The following is a 19,566-nucleotide window of genomic DNA, read 5'->3' as shown; positions in this document are numbered from 1 at the left end:
TCAATAGGATAATAACACTATACTGCGTTTACATAACCCCTGATTTCCAGCTCTCGTGCTCTTATATTCAGGGCCTTGTGGATCAGCTAGCTGCACCGGTTATTCTTTTAGGCGACCTCAAAGCACATAAGCCACTCAGGGGCTCTTCTTGCGCGGATGCCCGAGGTCGCTTTAAAGAAAAATGTTTAACATCTTTGGAAGCATGCCTATTCAATAAATAAAGCCTACATACAATAATATTGTACACAACACATATTCCCACCTCGACTTGGCTGTTGGATTCGCAATTCTCTTTCCAGCTCCTGAGTGGGATGTTGGCACTGACCCATATGGTAGTGACCACTTCCCAACCATATTAACACACAAAAGTAAAGTCCCAAACAGTTCACGTACCCATAACAGAATCAAGGAAGCTAGAGCGAACTGGAGTACAATTACAGAAACATCCAAACTACAACATACATACATATTACACCTACACGTTGAAGAAGCTTCCCAACTCCTGACGGCGCACAAGCTCTCCGCCGCCGAAAAGTCCATTCCCCAGGCCTCCGGTGTAAATTGCAACCCAAGGAGGCCCTGGTGGAATGAGGACTGTAGGCGCGCGTGAGAGGCCCACAACAAGGCGTGGGGTATCCTTCGCCGGTACCTCATGTCAGATACTCTCATTTCTTTCAAACGGGCCGAGGCTCTTCGGAAGCGAGGCTATTGTGAGGCGAAAAGGGAGAGTTGGGGCACCTTCATCACTTCAGAAAATTTATCCACAGACATACACAAATTCTGGACAGGAATACGCATACTGAAAGGACAACCGACGGACAGCCTGCCCCTTGTAAGTGCTATGGGGGACACACTGGAAGACCACGCTAACCCACTGGCAAAACACTTCCAACACGTATCCAGTTCAGTGCACTACACATACACTTTCCTAAAATACAAAACATGCTGTGAGAAGAAGTCCTTGCGAGACAGAAACAAGTCGACCTCGTCTAAGAACACCCCCTTTTCACTTCATGAGCTGAAGGTCGCGCTCGGTACTTGTAAACGTTAAGCTCCAGTGCAGACAAGATTTCATACAGAATCATAGAACAATTACATGCAGACAAACTTGAAACACTGCTTCACCTCTACGATAAAATATTTCTTTCAGGGCGGCTTCTATGTTCTTGGAGGGAGGCAATCATAGTGGCCTTTTTAAAGGAGGGGAAGACCCTTCCTCTAACGCAAATTATCGTCCGATAGGCCTGGCAAGCTGCCTGTGTAAGGTCTTCGAGAAGATTATCAAGACGAAACTCATATACTTCTTAGAGTACAACCATCTCCTCGAGAGCTACCAGGGAGGCTTTAGAGGGGGACGATCTACACAACGATACACTTTTTGAATTAGAGTCGTATATCAAAGATGCTTTCCTCCACAAGCTATATCGTATGACCATATTCCTAATTCCGGAAGAGGCATACGATACCGCGTGGCGGTACGGCATTCTAAGCGCCCTGAAGTCTTTTGGCACTTCGGGCAAAATGCTAAACATGCTTGTCAGCTACATGTCTGAAAGAACCTTTCCGGTTAGAGGTGGAAGTGCAGTCTGCAGTCTCAAGGGTTTATGTGCAGGAAAATGGCGTGCCGCAAAGCAGAGTTTTGAGTTGCACTCGGTCTATTGTAAAAAAAATTTACTCAAAAGCACTGCCACCATCCATTTTCGGCTTAATCTATGTAGATGACGGGCAATAATCCTTCCATTCTTGTTATCTGTCTATCTGGGAGCGCCAAGTCTAGCATGGTGTTAACAAGATAGCTGTCTTTGCAGATAGCAACGGTTATAAATTTATTCAAGGAAAGTGAACTTGTGTGTTGTTTTTGAAAAGGCCTTGCATTCGGCCGGATCCAGATATCAAACTCAATGGTGTCTCAATCTTAATCAGAAGTTGAGACAAGTTTCGAGATGTAGTCCTTGACGAAAAGCTCACATGCATCCCACATATCAAGCAAGTTAGACATAAATGCTTAACGGCTATGATTATGGAAAAGGTTCTCTCCCACAATTTATATGGTGCTGACAAACAACTTCTTTTACATGTTTTAACTATCTTGATGGGTTCAAAAGCGGACCAGGAATGTGTTATTTATAGATCAGCCAGAAAAACAACCCTCCAAATGTTGGACCCAGTGCTTCATCTGGGGCTTCGCCTTGCATGTGGAGCCTTCCGCACTAGCCCGGTGAAAAGCCTCAATGTGGAGTGTATTAATTAGAACCTACCACGTTAGCGAACGTACACAAATCTTCTTTATGCTTTTAAAATTTTATGCATGCCTCACCATTCTCATAAATCAGTTTTTATGATACATTCATGACTGAACATCTGCAAAATCGACCATCGGTCTCTGCGCCATTCTCTTACAGTGTTAGCGATTAGGCGTCAGAGCTTGCACTCTGACGCCTTTTCAAATCTCCTTTTCAGATATCATCCATATTTCTGTAACAGATTTTATAGCACCATGGCATCTCCACCCTGTATCCTTCGACACATCTTTCACACATTCACATAAAAATCGAGCTCCAGATGTGCAATTCTTAGGCACTTCTTGTATTTGCAGCAGAAGTATCTCTGTTCTGAATTTCATACGGACGTCTCTATAACTGTTACCTTTCTGTCCTGCACTGCGCATGGACCCGGGCTTAATGTCACTAAAACCCTGAATAGTATTACTAGTAGTTTTACGGCAAAGAACTATGGTGTACTTCTTGTTGTTAATGACATGCTTCAAAGCCACATTTCATAATTCATCATCTATACAGATTCCCTCAGTGTTGTGCGGGTATTTTCGTCTACTAACTCTTTCAAAAACCATGTTGCCAATCTAACCACCACGGGAATTGTCTGTATATGCCCACAAATTTGAACTGGTTCTTTGCTGTGTCCCTCGCCGCTGTGGTATAACCATGAACGAAGCCGCGGATCGAATCGCTGCTGCTACACTCTTGAATACAGTTGACATAACCACATTACCCTACACGACGTGATGCCACACATCATACAACTTTGCAAAACATCGCAAACACACTGGTCTGAATCGAAAACGAGTTACACGTAATAAAACCACACTTGGAACCACACACCACCCACACACGCAAAAGATACACAAAAGAAGCCTTGGCTTGATTACCGATAGGGCACACACATGCAACGCGCTCGCACCTTCTAACTAGATCTCCAAGACCTCTGCGCAACAGGGGTGGAGTGACACTATCCGTGATACACCTCCTCATACAATGCAAGGCACTAGGAACAACATGATACAGACACTTCTCACAACTGTACAGACAAGTCATTCCACTACACCCATCGTAATTGTTAGGAGAAGACTCCATAACCACCCACAAGCGTACTTTTAGGTTTCTTAGCGATGTGAAGTTTTTACATGTCATTATTTACTATGCATAATAACATGCTGGCCGTTTACACCGGTCATTTTAAATGACCGGTGTAAACGGCCAGCATGTTATTATGGCATTTCATGTCTTTTATGTCATTTCACGTATATTTTTAGTTGAAAATTTTACACCTTCCATCACCTCGTCCGCATAAAACCGCTTTTCCTTGGCGGTCTTTCCCGTAGTCGGCCTCGCACGAACAAAAACCAATCATCATCTTTAAAATGGCGCGTTTGCAATGCCGCAGAAGGGCTCCGGCCACGCAAAAAAATTACGTGTTTGAAATGACGCAAAACAGCTCCCTTATACAAAAGTAAAGCAAAAACAAAAGAGAACCGAACTCCCGCTGGCACAGTTTCAGGAACGTGGCGCGGGAGCACTACGACGGAGGAAATTTGAATTGCATTGTGCGGTATCATTGAGCGGATAACGGCGGTACAGCCCACTATGGCAAATCACTGCTCCCACATTGAGTGGAACGGCTTTCACAGTGAGTGGGATGGCTTCATTTGTTTTCGGGGGGGGGGGGACGGAGGATGTGTGTATATTTTCTCTCTAACTTGGTTTCTGCATAGTTTGTCAGAGAAAATGCTGCTGACAAACTCAACGACCTAGCAACTTCTAGCAGAGTGTTAGCAAAGGAAGATTTAGTTATAAAAATGGGCTTTTGCATTTAACTTTGAGATTACGCAGCCGAACCGTTTCTAATTGTTATTTGAAAAAATGTACAAAGGGTGCACAAAGCTTTTTTATCGCATCCGTGTGACCAGAGGCCCGGTGCTCTGTAAGTGGGAACTTGAATTATTCGGAAATATAAACAAATCATTGTTTTGAACAGCATCACATTTGTTTACAAGGTTAATCCTAATCGGTTGCAACTATTATACCTTTTCCACCATGCACAAGGAAAGTAGAGCGAAGCTAGCTTTCTGGTTGCCTTTGTTATGCGCGTATTAGCTTTAAAAGAGATTTTCAATAAGGAATATAAGGAAAGAGAAAGATCTGGACGGTGGCGACGGAGAGGGTGGCGTTTTATTTTCGCATGGCTACGCCAATCCAAGCATAGTTCCTAGGGTGCTGCAAAAGTGGCCGTCGACGAGCCCCAGGCGTTGCGTATTATGAGAGGAGATAGACGCCCCGAGTATCGCACAGTATGCACGACTTGGGAAGCATGGGGAGGTGGTAAGAGGGAGTACAAAGTTGGGCTTTAACGGTACTGACTCATTATATGAACATGCGTCCCTGCGCTGTAAACGATGCGTGAAAACCACTTAGAAAGATCAAAATTACGCCAACTACCCATAGTATGCCTCACTTTTCAATGCAAGTTCATGGGTAAAAGATATATTCTTAGCGTAAATGTATAACATAAAAAGAAGGCAGTGCCTCGACATTTATATTTTGTGAATTTTTTTCTTGCGCAGAACAAACTCTGATCAGTAAACTGGCGGGAACTCCACAAAGTAGCAGAATAGGTTGCCACCAATAGTTGTAATGAATAGCAGATGGCGAAAAGGGTCCCCGAGATTTTCTTTCGCACGGGCGCAAGAAATAGGTCGTTGATATATACAGCTTTTATGTAAAAACATACTGAAGGATCTTCTAAATTACATTCCATCGTTGCTTACGCCAATATGGTCAGTACCTTAAGGTTTGTAGGTTTCGGTCACGATGATGACCGATGGCCTCCAGGTAAAAAGGTTAATGGCAATATCAGAAGTCAGGTAGGCTTGATAGACATAGAGGTCAGACATACCGGTACGCGTCGCGCAGATGTGTAAATGCCGCTATCAGACGCCGTACACGCAGGGTTTTCGCTTGTATATTGCATGTCAGAAGTGGCCATGTTGCAATACGTTCCTACATAATCAACGACAGGGTAATAACCTTTTGTTACAACGCTCACTTGTTTTTACACTTGATCCCAGATATATGATTGTCTGTGCGGGACTTTGTCTAGTCTATTAGGTTTCAGAAGATAGAAGCACATAGCATATTACAAGGTTTCTGTGAGCCTCCTTTATTTAAATCCTTAAGAGAACAGTTTTCAAAGAACGTAGCTTTCAACAATAAAAACGACTTCCATCGTGAAGATGTTTCTTAACAACGCCGTGGTCATTATCAGCCTATACTTACTTTCCGCAACAAGTGCACAAGAAAGCAACGTCGCAAAACTTGAGCGCACGATTAATGATCACCTTGCATCATCAAATATTAATTTGAGCATCCCCTGCATTGATGACTTCACCTTGTATCTTCAGCAACTGGAGGAGGGAGCAACATGGGCATTGAATAGTAAGATACCGTGTTTTATTTATTTTATTTGGATTGAATAATAATGACGTTATTTCTTGTCTTCTCTTAATCCTTGACACGTTTGAGTGGGCAGTCTTCCCTGCAGCGTTAAAGCGCTCTGCATCTATAGCCATGCATGCTGGTTGATGCGATTTGTAGCTAGTATTACATTCCAAACCACACGAAAAAATACTACACATCTAAGACCTTTAGGAAATAAGGAATAAAGTTGGCAATACAACACTTTAAGAAAACGTTTTTATAAGAAAGCTCAGCGCGACATAAATTAACCTAACAGAACACGTAGATACTCCGCCAATGACAACCGACGGTGTTTAATCTTTGCACAATAATTACTGCAATAATTCTAAGAGCTTACATTTAAAAACCAATGAGGCATGGTTTAAAAACGGTTCTTTGAAATAAATTGTAATATTGTCTATAATAATACTTTGCAATGGTAACGCAAAAAGCTTTGAAGAAATATCGTTTGAATTCAAGGTGGCTCATACCCAGGCAATGAGCTTCTGGTAAGGAACATTTAGTAGCGCCCTATAGCACGAGGTTGAGCTTGAGATTGCTGTTCGAACGAACGGCTTTCTATGGCGTCAACACCTCTTGTGTAATTTTTATTGTAAGCGTAAATACAATTCCTGCACAGCAAACGGTGAGATGAATGTCACATGTGACTGTTCTACTCCGTGGTTGGCACCCTGCACTTTTAAACTTAAAAAAATTCCCGCCAATGCTCGTTACTAAAGCCTAATTGCCATTTTTATTCTGTGAAAAATGTATAAGCAACACAATGGGGAGCCTGACTAACGCGCATCTCGCTTTAATATAACGATATCCCCTCCCTTTCAAAGAGCTCACCAAGTGGAGGATACCCAACTGAATCCGCAGACCATCGCCGTACAGTTTAATGAACATCTGTTCCTCACAGGCTTCATATTAAGGTGGCAGGCGGGTAATTTATTAAGTGTTTGTCAGCTCCTCCTGCCACCATCTTTCCTTCTTGTGGTTTCAATCACATCAAAGTATTTATCTTTCTCCCCATTTCTTCTTCTTGCAAATGGCAGCTTCTTATCGATTGGCCGTGTCCACTAAGTCGGCGTCTGATGTTGCGTGCGTTTGTAGACTGAATTACCTTGAACCGTTTGTTTAAAATTTAACACAATAATGTTTTTGTTTCGGGCTTGTAGGCGCTTTCAAATTAGGTGAAGTTGCGGGAGACGGGAGTGTGGTGAGTGAGTGACTGAAAAAGACTTTATTAAATGCCGGCAGCAGACGTAGTGTTGCCACTACGCCCGGACGGAGCCACTCGTCTGTCCTTTGGCCACTGTACTAGACGGGCACCGTCGCTACTCACTGCAGTGGTGGTCGCCCCCTTCCCCGGAGGGAGGATGGCGCACCGCAGCTTTCACTCCGGTGCTGCCGTTCGAGAGCCGACAGGATCTGCTGGACAGCTGAAAGTTGGTCCTCCTTGCTGTACCTTCGCGTTACGTCTTGATACCACGGCGGGAGGTCGGTCCTGGTTGAAGCCTCTACTGGTCTAACCTCACAGTACCACAATAAATGGGCAGCAGTGTGGTTAAAAAATTGCGCAAGAAAAAGCACTGCAGCCTCGTTGCATCGGAGCAAGATCGTATCCCAGCAAATGAAAACAGGAATGTGGAAACATGCTACAAAGGGTCTTGAGGTAGACGACACAGCAATCGCAATGAGGAAAAAGCAGCGGTTTCAAAGTAGGGTAGGTAGAATATATCCTTTGGTTGGCGTGGTTAGGGATCAAACTGTGGGGATCAAAGCGTCAAACTGTGGACACGGAACTGATCGCTGCGTCCTTCGTTCTAAGGATTGGGCACAATGCTTCAGTGATCTGTCCAGATCTTTGTAGATAAAATATTTTACTATTTAAACATGTTATTTATGTGATAAAAGATGACGAAGCTTGTGGGCATGTACTACAAAGGGCGCACACAGAGCCAACCTATGGCAAACCCGGTGTGATGAAATCCCGGCTGTTCACGGAAAATTTCTTCATATCCGGTAAACACTTTTTCGTATAAATGCTAATACGCATATAACGAATGAATTTCAGTTCCCCTTCTACTCGTAATAAGTGGAATTACTGCATTATTCTGTTGGTCTTTCTGAAGAAATTTTGGTGAGCCTGTGCTCCTCCGGTAACTTCTATTTTTCTGTCCAGTCAGCATGCACAGTTTGAAGGTTTGAGGTTCTAACCAGCTGCTGCGCATATCGTACGACAGCTGTCTGAGCGAAACAAGGCGGTGGGGACGGATAGTATGCTCCAGCAATGGCTAGTGAACGAAATGATCTTAGGATGATCTTGTCATTGGTCAGGGACTGTAACTAGCTATAAAATAACGGCCAGGGGTAAACTGTCAATCTTGGATTACCTAGAGGGAGGAAGGTGTGAAAGTGCCAAAAATATGTGCGTTAAATTTCCCTGGCCTTTTCCGAAGTTATTATGAGTTTAGGATGACCTGCCTGGAAAAATAGGGTTTCTACCCTGACTGAAGCGCCCAAACATTCCCCCCGGACAGTTGTATATACTTCTACAGACCAGCAGGGAATCCCGAAAAAGAAACTGTCCCCAAATAACACTGGAACACCGTTCAACGCAGCGCTTCCCTAAATGTGCGCCCACGCATCTGTCTACACGGTGACAAATCTTTACTGCAAAGAGTACGTGGTATTGTTTAACCCGTAAATGCCGTAATTTTACCTTGAACTTAGTGAAGAAGTCAAGGTCAACGAAGATACAAATTTAAACGCGAGTAATCAATACACCATTTGTAGGGTATACAGACGTCCATGCTGTACGTGATATGAAAAAAGGAAGGGTGATGTTTACCCACTAAATGCCTAATTTTCTAACTTTCAGACTTGTACACTCGCTTTTTTGAATGCAGGATAAAATTTCCTGGTTGTAGAATATTGATAAATGGCGGGAATGTGTAACAATTCATCAGGAGTGTTTATTCGTGTAGTCTGATAACCTAATACCTTCATCACTTTCCGAGAGGCTTAGCTCTTGAACTGTCACAAAAGTTACAACTAAACGTTTCCTGCTACTTTTGTTTCGAAACTTCAGTTTCAAAAGGACTGCTCTGGCCTATTTTAGGCCATCCACAGGGTTTCTTTCTTGTTATTTAGAGCTATAGTATATAGCTTGTTTCAACTACTGCGTCTCTTGTATTTGCAGTGTTCGACAGCTCCGGCAAGCCCGAAAGCGGTGTACTGAAAGGAGGCCATACCTTCCTCGGTTTTTACTCGCAATGCATAGACGCACTTAAAGGAAATGTGACTCCTTCGGACATTGGCGAAAACTCGACGATAAATCCAGACTTCTCAAGCAAATACTGCTTGTCTACAATGCGCGTGACACCGAAGAACAAATTAATAAAACAGGTAAGTTTTCTTTTTTTTCGGATTTCACAAAACTTGGCCTTAAGGCTGAATGGACTAAGAGATATTTGGAATACTTCTACTCCCCGCACGGGGCACCTTGAGCAATCTTGGTGACGGTACTGGCGATACAGCGGACCCCGAGCCCCCAAACATACGCTGGATCCAACCGTGGCAATGTGTTTATAGGTGGAGGGTTAGAAGCCGTGAACGGTGGCCGTCGGAGCCCAGGTCAAGCTCCGGCGGATGGGCTCCCTGTCTGTTCACCAGGCAGGGAGCTCCGGGAACTCTTTGGCTACCAGGGTAAGGTCAATGGAGAAAGTACCCCCGTCTCCCTGCTTTCCAATGTGTCATATGGCATTTTCCAAACCCCCCCCCAAACGTGATCGGCCCCCGAAAAGGGGCCGCACCGAAGTTTCGTACCCACCTCTTTCAACAACTGTCTTGTCAACAACCGCGAATAACTATGCTCGTTTTCTTGTGATTGAGTCTGCTGACTCAGCACGACCTGTCGCTTCCATGTCCGTATTCTTGATCTCTAAATTTCTGCAAAGCACCATAGGTGGCAAATATCAAGCTAAAAAGCTCAGGACCGGAGAAATCCTGGTAGAAGTCAATGCTGAACAACAAGCCCGCACTCTTCTTGCACAAACCCGCATCCATGATCTGGACATCAGGGTCACGCCCCACAGGAGCCTAAACAGCTCCCAGGGTGTGATTTCTGAGACAGATCTCTTGACGGAAACAGATGCCGACCTTCTCGAAGGTTTAAAGGACCAGGGCGTCACAGCTGTGCGCCGCATCACGATGCGCAGGGACGATAAGATAATCCCCACCAGACACATTATCCTGACCTTCGACCGTTCGACACTTCCGCAATACATAAATGCAGGCTACATCCGATGCTCTATTCGTCCTTACATACCGAACCCGCGCCGCTGCTTTAAGTGCCAGCGGTTCGGGCACAGCACAACCTCTTGCCGTGGCAAAACAACCTGTGCGAAATGTGCAGCGCAGGACCACCCCACTGACAACTGCAATTCTGACAACCTCACATGTGCAAACTGCAGGGGCCCTCATGCGGCCTACTCCAGGAAGTGTGAGAAATTCCAAGTGGAAAAGAAAATAATCCATCTAAAAGTGACAGAAAACATCACCTTCCCAGAGGCGCGGAAGAGGTTCGCCTCTTTCCCCCTGGGGAGGTACGCCGACGCGGCTCGCCGGGGGGCGGAGCGGCGTCTGGTTTCGGCGGGGACCCAGTACCGCGGGTCGGACTTGGTCCCGCCCCCGCCCCCCCCAGGGTTGCCTCAGGCAGCCCAGCCCGCCTCCACACCACTCGCTGAGACAGCAGCGGTTGTGGTGGCAACCTCTTCCGTCGGGACCGGTACCGCTCCCGTCCGTGCCTCCCCATCGTCCAGTGCGGTGGAGGGTGCCATGGACACCACGGGCCCCGGACCGGCTCCCACCGCCACCGCACCGCCCGTGCCACTTCTGGTGCCCCCGACACCAGCGGCGGTGGCGGGTCAAACGAAGGGCCCCCGAAGGGGGGCCAAGTCCGGGGGGCCCGGTTCGACGGGCACACCCAGGACATCGGACGACGAGATGGACGTAGTGCCGTTCTTGCCTGCAACGCAGTGCAAGGAGCGGCCTCCGTCGTCCAAGCCTACAGATAGGCCGCCCAAAAAGCCCAATCCAAAAGTCACAGCCCCGAAAGACGACACATAAACATACACACTCCAGTTGCTCTCACACCAAATAATGGGAAGAGAAAATATTGTTCAATGGAACTGCAGAGGCCTTATGAATAATCTTGACGACGTGTATGAGATTCTGCATACCAATCAGCCAAGTGTAATGTGTGTTCAGGAAACACATTTGAATTCTAAACACACAAATTTCTTGAATAGTTACCTGGTATACAGGAAAGACAGGGATGGCTGCACACACTGTTCTGGCGGTGTGGCCATAATCGTCCGGAAATCCTTAGCATGCCACCCTGTCACTCTGAACACTATCCTTGAGGCTGTAGCAATACGCTTGATAATATTTAATAGGTTGATAACGGTATGCTCCATATACATTCCTCCTGATGTTTCACTTTTAAGCTCTGACTTCGAGGCGCTGGTTGACCAGCTGCCCGAACCATACATCCTGACAGGCGACCTTAATGCTCACAACACTCTTTGGGGCTCTTCTCGCACAGATGCCCGAGGTCGCCTTATAGAGAAATTCCTTACATCTTCAGGAGCATGCCTTTTCAACAATAAACAGCCTACATATCATAACATAGCACACAACACATACTCATGTCTTGACTTGGCTATTGGCTCTGCAGTTCTCTTTCCTCTTGTCGAGTGGGGTGTGGGAACTGATCCATATGGCAGTGACCACTTTCCCACCTCACTTACATACATAGGTAAAGGCCCATGCAGTCCATCTTCCCATAATAGGTTCAATGAAGCACGAGCTAACTGGAATACATTTACAGAGACATCCAAACTACACCACACATCCATAGGACACCTACACGTAGATGAAGCCGCACAACTCCTCACGGCGCACATCCTCGACGCCGCCGAAAGGTCCATTCCCCACGCCTCTGGTGCCCCGCGCAACCAGCGGAGGCCGTGGTGGAATGAGGACTGTAGGCGGGCGCGAGAGGCCCAGAACAAGGCGTGGGGTATCCTCCGTCGGTACCCCACGTCGGGAAACCTCCTCTTGTTCAAACGGGCCAAGGCGTTAGGAAAACGTGTGCGCCGTGAGGCAAAAAGAGATAGTTGGCGCTCATTCATAACATCTATAAACTCGTACACAGACACACGCAAGGTATGGACACGTATACGCAAACTCAAGGGACAACAAACACACAGCCTGCCCCTGGTCAGTACAACAGGGGACACACTGGAAGACCAGGCTGACACACTCGCACAACACTTCCAACACGTGTCCAGTTCAGCGCACTACACGAACACTTTCCTGAAACATAAAGCCTCTTGTGAAAAGAAGTCCCTACACGACAACAACAAATCACAGACTTCTTACAACTCCCTGTTTTCACTACATGAGCTGAGGGCTGCTCTGAGCACGTGTAAACCCTCAGCTCCAGGCCCAGACAACATCACATATACAATGATACAACATCTACACGCAGACACACTTGAAGCACTTCTACATCTATACAATAAAATATGGCTTCCGGGGCACATTCCACACTCTTGGAGGGAGGCCATTGTAGTGGCTTTCTTGAAGGAGGGAAAGGACCCGTCGTCCCCTTCAAATTACCGCCCAATAGCCCTGACGAGCTGCCTGTGCAAGCTCTTCGAGAAGATGATAAATCGCAGGCTCGTGTACTTCCTCGAGTACAACGGTCTTCTCGAGAGCTGCCAGGCAGGCTTCAGGGTGGGGCGATCCACGAATGATCAACTGGTTGCACTTGACTCATACATCAAGGATGCCTTCGTACATAAGCAGTACTGTTTAACTGTCTTTTTCGACCTCGAGAAGGCCTACGACACCGCTTGGCGTTATGGGATCCTTAGTGACCTCAGGTCATTCGGCGTTTCGGGTAATATGTTGAACACCCTTGTTAGTTATTTGTCAGAGAGAACGTTCAGAGTAAGAGTTGGTTGTGCACTTTCAAAGGTTCACGTCCAAGAAAATGGCGTACCACAAGGTGGCGTGTTGAGTTGCACTCTCTTCATAGTAAAGATGAACTCTCTTTGAAAGGCACTGCCACCAACAATCTCTTATTCTATGTATGTAGATGACGTGCAAATATCTTTCAAATCATGTAATATGTCAATATGCGAACGTCAAGTCCAGCTTTGTGTCAAGAAGCTTGCCGGCTGGGCAGACAAGAATGGGTTTAAATTGAATCCTGCAAAAAGCTCCTGCGTTGTGTTCTCCAGGAAGCGCGGGGTCCATCCGGACCCAGACATTACTCTTAATGGTGTGTCGCTTCCTGTGAATAAGGAGCACAAGTTCTTAGGTGTGGTGTTTGATCACAAACTCACATTCATTCCCCACATCAAGGAACTTAAAAATAAATGTCTCAAAACAATGAATATACTTAAGGTTCTTTCCCACCAATCCTATGGTTCCGACAAAGAACTCTTACTTCGCTTGTATACTGCTTTGGTTGGGTCTCGTTTGGACTATGGCAGTGTGGTGTATGGGTCGGCGACTAAAACAGCGTTGTGAATGCTTGACCCAGTGCTACACTTGGGGCTACGGCTGGCGTCGGGTGCTTTTCGCACTAGCCCTGTTGAGAGTCTGTATGCCGAGTGTAATAAGTGGAGCCTTGATAACCAACGGACGTACATGGACTTACTTTATGCTTTTAAAATTTCATCGCTGAATAACCATCCTTTTTATCCTGTCTTTAACGACACATCCACATCTCTGCTTTTTGTAAATCGCCCATCCGTTCCTCTGCCCTTTTCACTTCGAGTGAGAGAGCGAGCCTCGGATCTGAGCGCTTCGTTTTTAGACGTGTACAGATCATCCTTTTCAGACATTTTACCTCCTTGTAAAGTTCGTCCTGTTTCCTCTGACCTTTCTTTTATAAAACTTGACAAAAATCGGGTACCACGAGCTGCTATACTGCAGCACTTTCTGTCTCTGCAGTTTAAATACCCACTTGCAGAATTTTACAGTGACGCGTCTAAAACCTCCACTATGGTCTCCTGCGCTGCTCATGGTCCGAATTTCAGTGCAGCCAGAACCATGAGCGTCCACACAACAATTTTCTCAGCAGAAGCATATGGAATTTTATTGATTGTACGACACGTACTTGAAAATCAAATTCCAAAGTCTATCATCTACACAGATTCCTTGAGTGTTGTTCGCGCACTGTCATCGCATACACCCCCCAAAAACCCCATAGTTAATCTTGTATTTAAATCTATCATGTCTGTGTATGCGCAGAAGCATCAGCTGCTCCTCTGCTGGGTCCCAGGACACGCTGGGATCGCTGGAAACGAGTTGGCAGACGAGAGGGCAGCTGCTGCTGCACTCAGGAACACTGTCGACATAACAAGCGTACCATATACAGACCTCAAGCCTCACATAAAACAACACCTGCGCAGAACATGGCAAACACACTGGGACGAACAGACAGACAACAAACTACACGTAATAAAGCCACACTTGGGACGGTACACAACTGACTCACACAACAGACACACAGAAGTCGCCTTGGCAAGGCTGCGGATAGGGCACACCCATGCGACGCACTCGCATCTGCTGTCGGGATCTTCTAGACCCCAGTGCAGCAGGTGCGGAGAGGCCCTATCCGTAGTGCACATACTAATCACATGCAAGGCGCTTCACACAACACGACACAAACACTTCAGAGAACTCTACAGACAACATATTCCCCTACATCCATCATTTTTTCTAGGTGACGATGCCATTGTTTCTGTGAAACGTGTGTTTGAGTATTTGTTAGACGTCAAGTTTTTAAACCTCATTTCCTATCACGCATAATCAAATCTGGCCCTATACACCAGCCATCACCATTTTCTTTAATTGATTTTACTATGTTCGGTTTACACTTTTTTTTTTCTTTTTTATACCTACCTTTGTATGGTAATCACTTCTCCATTAAATAACGTCTTCTCTGGCGCTTTTTGCCCTCGTTGGCCTTGCGCCATTAAACACTAACCATCATCATCATCAATACTTCTACTCCGAAAAGCTGTCATTAGCAACGTCGATGCACTACTTTTGACCATGTCAGTGAGCAGTTTGTGCATCTTCGAAAATATTGCAATTAACGCGCTCTTTTTGCGCAATATATTAAAAAGCAAATTCTTTTTTTCTGGTTTTCGGTATAAGCAAAATACAGAAGAGTAGCTTGGGTGAACTCGTGGGCTCAAATCCAAACATCTTCATTGCTACATATCGCAAACATTCAAATTCACAAGAGGTGGTGATTTGAATTTTGTTGTAGCCCCAAGGTATTTGGTGATTGCGTCGCTATCATGTAGAGTAGCATAGGATAATGTCAGTGGCCACTTTTTGGACCCGTGCCGGGGAATAAATTCAGAAGCCAAGAACTCAGAGAGAAGGAACACCCATTCTACAGCGGAGGTCAATAGGAAGTACTTCTTTCAATCACTCAGGGTGGACGTGCTTGGGAGAGTATAACGAGGCCAAACGAATTAAGCAAAATAAAATTTACGGGGGCGTGCTCTCTTCAAAGAAGCGCAGCGTTAGCCACTGCTGACCGTAGTCGCGTCACTTCAACACCAACAGCGCGCCAGTTTTGACGGCCCGTTGGTGAGGACATATGTAATCATTCGAACATTATTGTTTCCGGACAATTGAGAGGTATATAATCGCATACAAAGCGAAGACAGGGGTATTGAGTTTTAGAACAATTTTAAGCATTTGGTGCCATAATTGTGTGGTAGCAGAAACATACGTAAATTGCTCTGGTATACCATTATGTTATAATGCTATGGATCTCCCTACTATAATGCAACCTGTCTAGAAAAAGCGCAAGCTGACTTTAACCGCAAAAATACACAAATTTAAAAATATAAAAAATTCTTTATGACTGAATCAAATAAATGTGGACATATGTTAGTAAGAATTAGGTCTTTATTTCTATTTTTATATTTATTACTCACTCTAAGTTAGCCTTGAAGAAACACTGACAACGTTCCTGCCTCTCCCTATGTTGCAAACCTTGCCTTGTATATTTACCTTTCTCCATTTATACGACTGCATACTACTGTTTTTCTATCTAAAAACTAACGCAGTACCTTTCCCGCGTACTAGCAAAGCCCGTTAGGAATTGTTGTGCGTCCTATGTAGAGCAAAAGCTTGATGTGCCCTAATATACGAAAAGCGCCGTTGTATTAGTCAGGCAAATACAATGCCCGCCGTTGAGAAGAGAAAATTAATAAATCACTCAGACGTGATCCGGTGGGATGCAAACCAGGGGCTCCACACACCCGCAGAATGATTCTCCGCAATTTGTATTGATAAAAAAAACTTCTATACGAGCAGTTTGTGGGCGGCGCTGTGGGCGGTGGCTGATAACATGGTACAAACGTTGTCGTTCTTCATTGCAATATAACACGTGTCTTCTGAATGCCTGCCATTGGGACTTTTCGGGGCCAAGACAACCCTCTCACAAAAGACACCACATTCTGTATAGGAAACCTAAAGTTTGTAAAATATCTGACAAAAGCTTGATGTAAGGTAGTTGGCAAAATACATGCAAGTTGGTTCATTATTATCAGTCCTGCTTTGTTGCACTTGTTTCTTCTTCCGTCCATGTTTCTACAGACTGTAGTAACCTTTACGCAGAAAAGTGTTTGTGCGTGAGTAAAGGGGACCACAACCACTGCGGAGAATCGTGATTGCATGAAGGCCGTATGTAGTGCGAATCTGCTTACTGACGTAATCTCTCCTGTCAGACGAAGAAGTCAACGCGAAGAAACTGACGCATATATGGTCAAGCAAATAAGAACCTGAGCGATGTCACCTGTGCCAAAAGTCAAAGAAACAAAGCAAAGAAAGAGACGAAAAAACGGTGCACAAAGAGACGTTGCCTAAAGTACCGCCAGGCTTTCGTCTCTACCGCAAGAAAAGGGACCTAAGGGAGTCCATATGTTTGCTTGGTAAATTTGTACCAAGCCCGCGAAATGTCATTCTCCTACCTTTATCGATCATTGCCGATGAACTTTCGGAAGGCCACGTACAACTATACATCTGCACATCTGGAAGGCCACGTACGTACATCTGCGTTCAGCCCGTGAAATTATTTTCCAAACCAATTTCAGGAACATATATTCTATATTTACATGTTCTCACAAAACTACCCGTGCACGTATACATTTCAATTGCCACAGACAAGTAAAATTTTTCATTAAGATGACGAAGTAACTTGCAAGCGAACATAATTTTGTTAACTATTACTGAATATTCCCACTATATTGAAGTGTGCGGCTATGCCACATCAATTAAAGTTCCCCAGATAAAACCAGCAGACATTTCTTCTGCGCTAAGTTTAGAATGCGTTTTTGTGCCTCGTTAAGGTGTTTCTTGTGTTTATATGAATTGTACCTTTGCAGGTTCGACCCAGCGAAATATGTCACCTCCTTGAGCGTTTTGACCTTACCTTTGCGGTTTGTGCGCCGTCTACATGCAACGAACAAGACGTCGCAAAAATAGCTGCTCTGTGTAAGAATATTTTAAATGTTGTATGGTCTCTTATGAACAGCTACCTTTCTCAACCACCGGAATTGGATCACGAATAAAATGTGTAACAGTGCTCAGGCGAACAAGAAGAGTTTAATGTGCTGACGCAAAGAAGGTGATGAGGCGTGACCTAGTAAGGTCTCCAGATTCGCTTTGACCACCACGTAGGCTTTAACGCGACTCGACCCCTCGTACACACGTGCCCCCATAAGAATATCGGCAGCTGCACACTCGCGAAACACGAATTAAAACCAATACTTCTAAGCTTTGGGATATTCAGTTCAGCAGAAACGGAGTACGCCCTAATAGGAATATTGTGGAAAACAATAGGTGTCCTAGAATACCTGACTGTATCGTCAATGCTTGTAAATATATTGCTGCTCGACATTGCACTGCTATGTATTGGTAATAAAAAAGAACATTTTGCAGACTACTAAATGAGGAGGCGAACGGTGTATGTATTTAGGGCATCCTAATGCTAAGACGTTTTGTTGAGTGTAGAACGACTGCGAGATATCTTTCTTGGTGAGCACGCATTTAAATTAGAGTGACAAGTGCAATGAACTGCCTTGAAATGCTCACGCAAATGCATCGTTACAAAGTTTCCTATAAAACTATATTTATACTAGGATATCGAATTTTACTTTGCTCCCGACAACAGGTGTGCTTATCTCAAGCAGCTTCATTTCAGACATGTCGCTCGCACATCCTGCAAGCTTCCCCAAAGTTTTTTGAAGACCCTTGAGTGGGAAATATACCGAACACCGCCTGAAGAAACATGAAGAGACTGCCTGTATATAAAAGAATCTGACTAAATAACTGCTTCTATGCGGGTTGCCAGTGCTTTGAAGCGTGTCTTCTCACAACAAACGTTAAATTAGCGAGGGTCGCCTGTAGTTTTATTAAGTTTAGCGATCGCAGATGCTTACATAAATTATTGTTTTAAAACACGCCCCTTTTACGGAACCTCGAGTAAAAACCTTTCGTGTCTTAAACCATGGCCTATATTTCAATAGCCGGCTGCATTAGCCGCATACTCCTGTGCCACCCATCTTGCGGGGAATACTTTTAATAAAACCCCAAATAGAGGCGATTAGAAGATAGTAAAAAATACAGCCTTGTTCTACAAAACTATTCGTTACACAAACAGGTTAAGAAAAAAAACCGCATTTTAAAACCAATAAATGGTATTCCTTCAAAAGTAATGAGACACGCGCCCTGATCTCAATACAATGGTCCGTAACCGAAAATAATGTCAAACCCTCCACAGAAATAATAGAGGCAATACATACATAAATAAAGATTAGATGTATGCATTAGAGGCACTGATGTATGCATTATTGGCACGCTCATGATTAAGGCTTGGTAGATGGATATTTGGTGGTGTATCATATGCAGAACTGCGGTTGGGAAAAACCGGGAAGCAGGCTTGAACGAAGAAAACCTCTGTCATCTTGGAGGGAGTCAAATCACAAATGCTTTGTATACATCAGCCCAGGACACCTACAAACGAAAAAAGGAAGAAAGAAAGTTGCAAAAGGCGAAAATGAACGGAAGAAACTGATAATTTGACACACACAAAAAGTGAAGCAGATGCCAATGGGTGCATTTCTGCAAACTTTCCAGAAATGACCACTCGCCAATGATGAGGGTTAAATAGGCCACAAACAGACTCCTTTCATCCGATGCCAACATACCAAATGCTTGAAAAATCAATGAAAAAATTATCTGTACACCATAACAAAAAGATTGTCTTCTCAAACATGCCTTTATGGATTGATTGTAGGGTGCAACACGCCGAACGTGCCCTTCTGGTTTTAGGCGCGCAAAAGTGAATGGGTCCTGAGTAATTCTGCCGGAATGGCGATCTATACCTCACCCCTACATCTTATCACATTCTTCGCCTTTATCAAAAAAGCAGTTACAGCGGCCGGGATTCATCCCGTGTTGTTGGGTTACGCCAAACGCAATTTCACAGACACAACTCTCATGGCGAGTTTTCTGCAATATTTCGAGATGCCTTCATTTGCCTGCAAAAAAATACCTTTATTCTGTGAGCCTGCATTGAGTCATTATCTTGATAGGTAGGGGGTAACACAAGGCCCAGTCGAATATAATTTTACAAATGTATTCGTCAGCGCAATGCAGATGTCCTCTCTCGTGCCCAACCTTGTACGGTAACTTGTCTCCA

General features: G+C 44.8%; 1 protein-coding gene across 1 annotated transcript in view; it reads left to right on the top strand.

The window, feature by feature from the left end:
* The first annotated feature begins 5,413 nt into the window (after positions 1 to 5,413).
* Positions 5,414 to 19,566, top strand: part of LOC144141238 (nose resistant to fluoxetine protein 6-like) — a 78,867-nt gene continuing 64,714 nt past the window's right edge. Inside the window, exons 1-3 of the mRNA XM_077672796.1 lie at positions 5,414 to 5,729; positions 8,959 to 9,164; positions 17,249 to 17,357. Coding sequence (XP_077528922.1) covers positions 5,528 to 5,729; positions 8,959 to 9,164; positions 17,249 to 17,357 — 517 coding nt within the window. The 5' untranslated portion in view covers positions 5,414 to 5,527. The remainder of the gene's footprint in view (positions 5,730 to 8,958; positions 9,165 to 17,248; positions 17,358 to 19,566) is intronic.

Source organism: Haemaphysalis longicornis, unplaced genomic scaffold (genome assembly GCF_048455015.1).
Source record: "Haemaphysalis longicornis isolate Haplotype H1 unplaced genomic scaffold, Haemaphysalis longicornis Haplotype H1 scaffold_6, whole genome shotgun sequence".
Lineage (NCBI taxonomy): Eukaryota > Metazoa > Arthropoda > Arachnida > Ixodida > Ixodidae > Haemaphysalis > Haemaphysalis longicornis.
The sequence above is the reverse complement of the archived record's forward strand: the minus strand, read 5'-3'. Positions and strand labels throughout refer to the sequence as shown.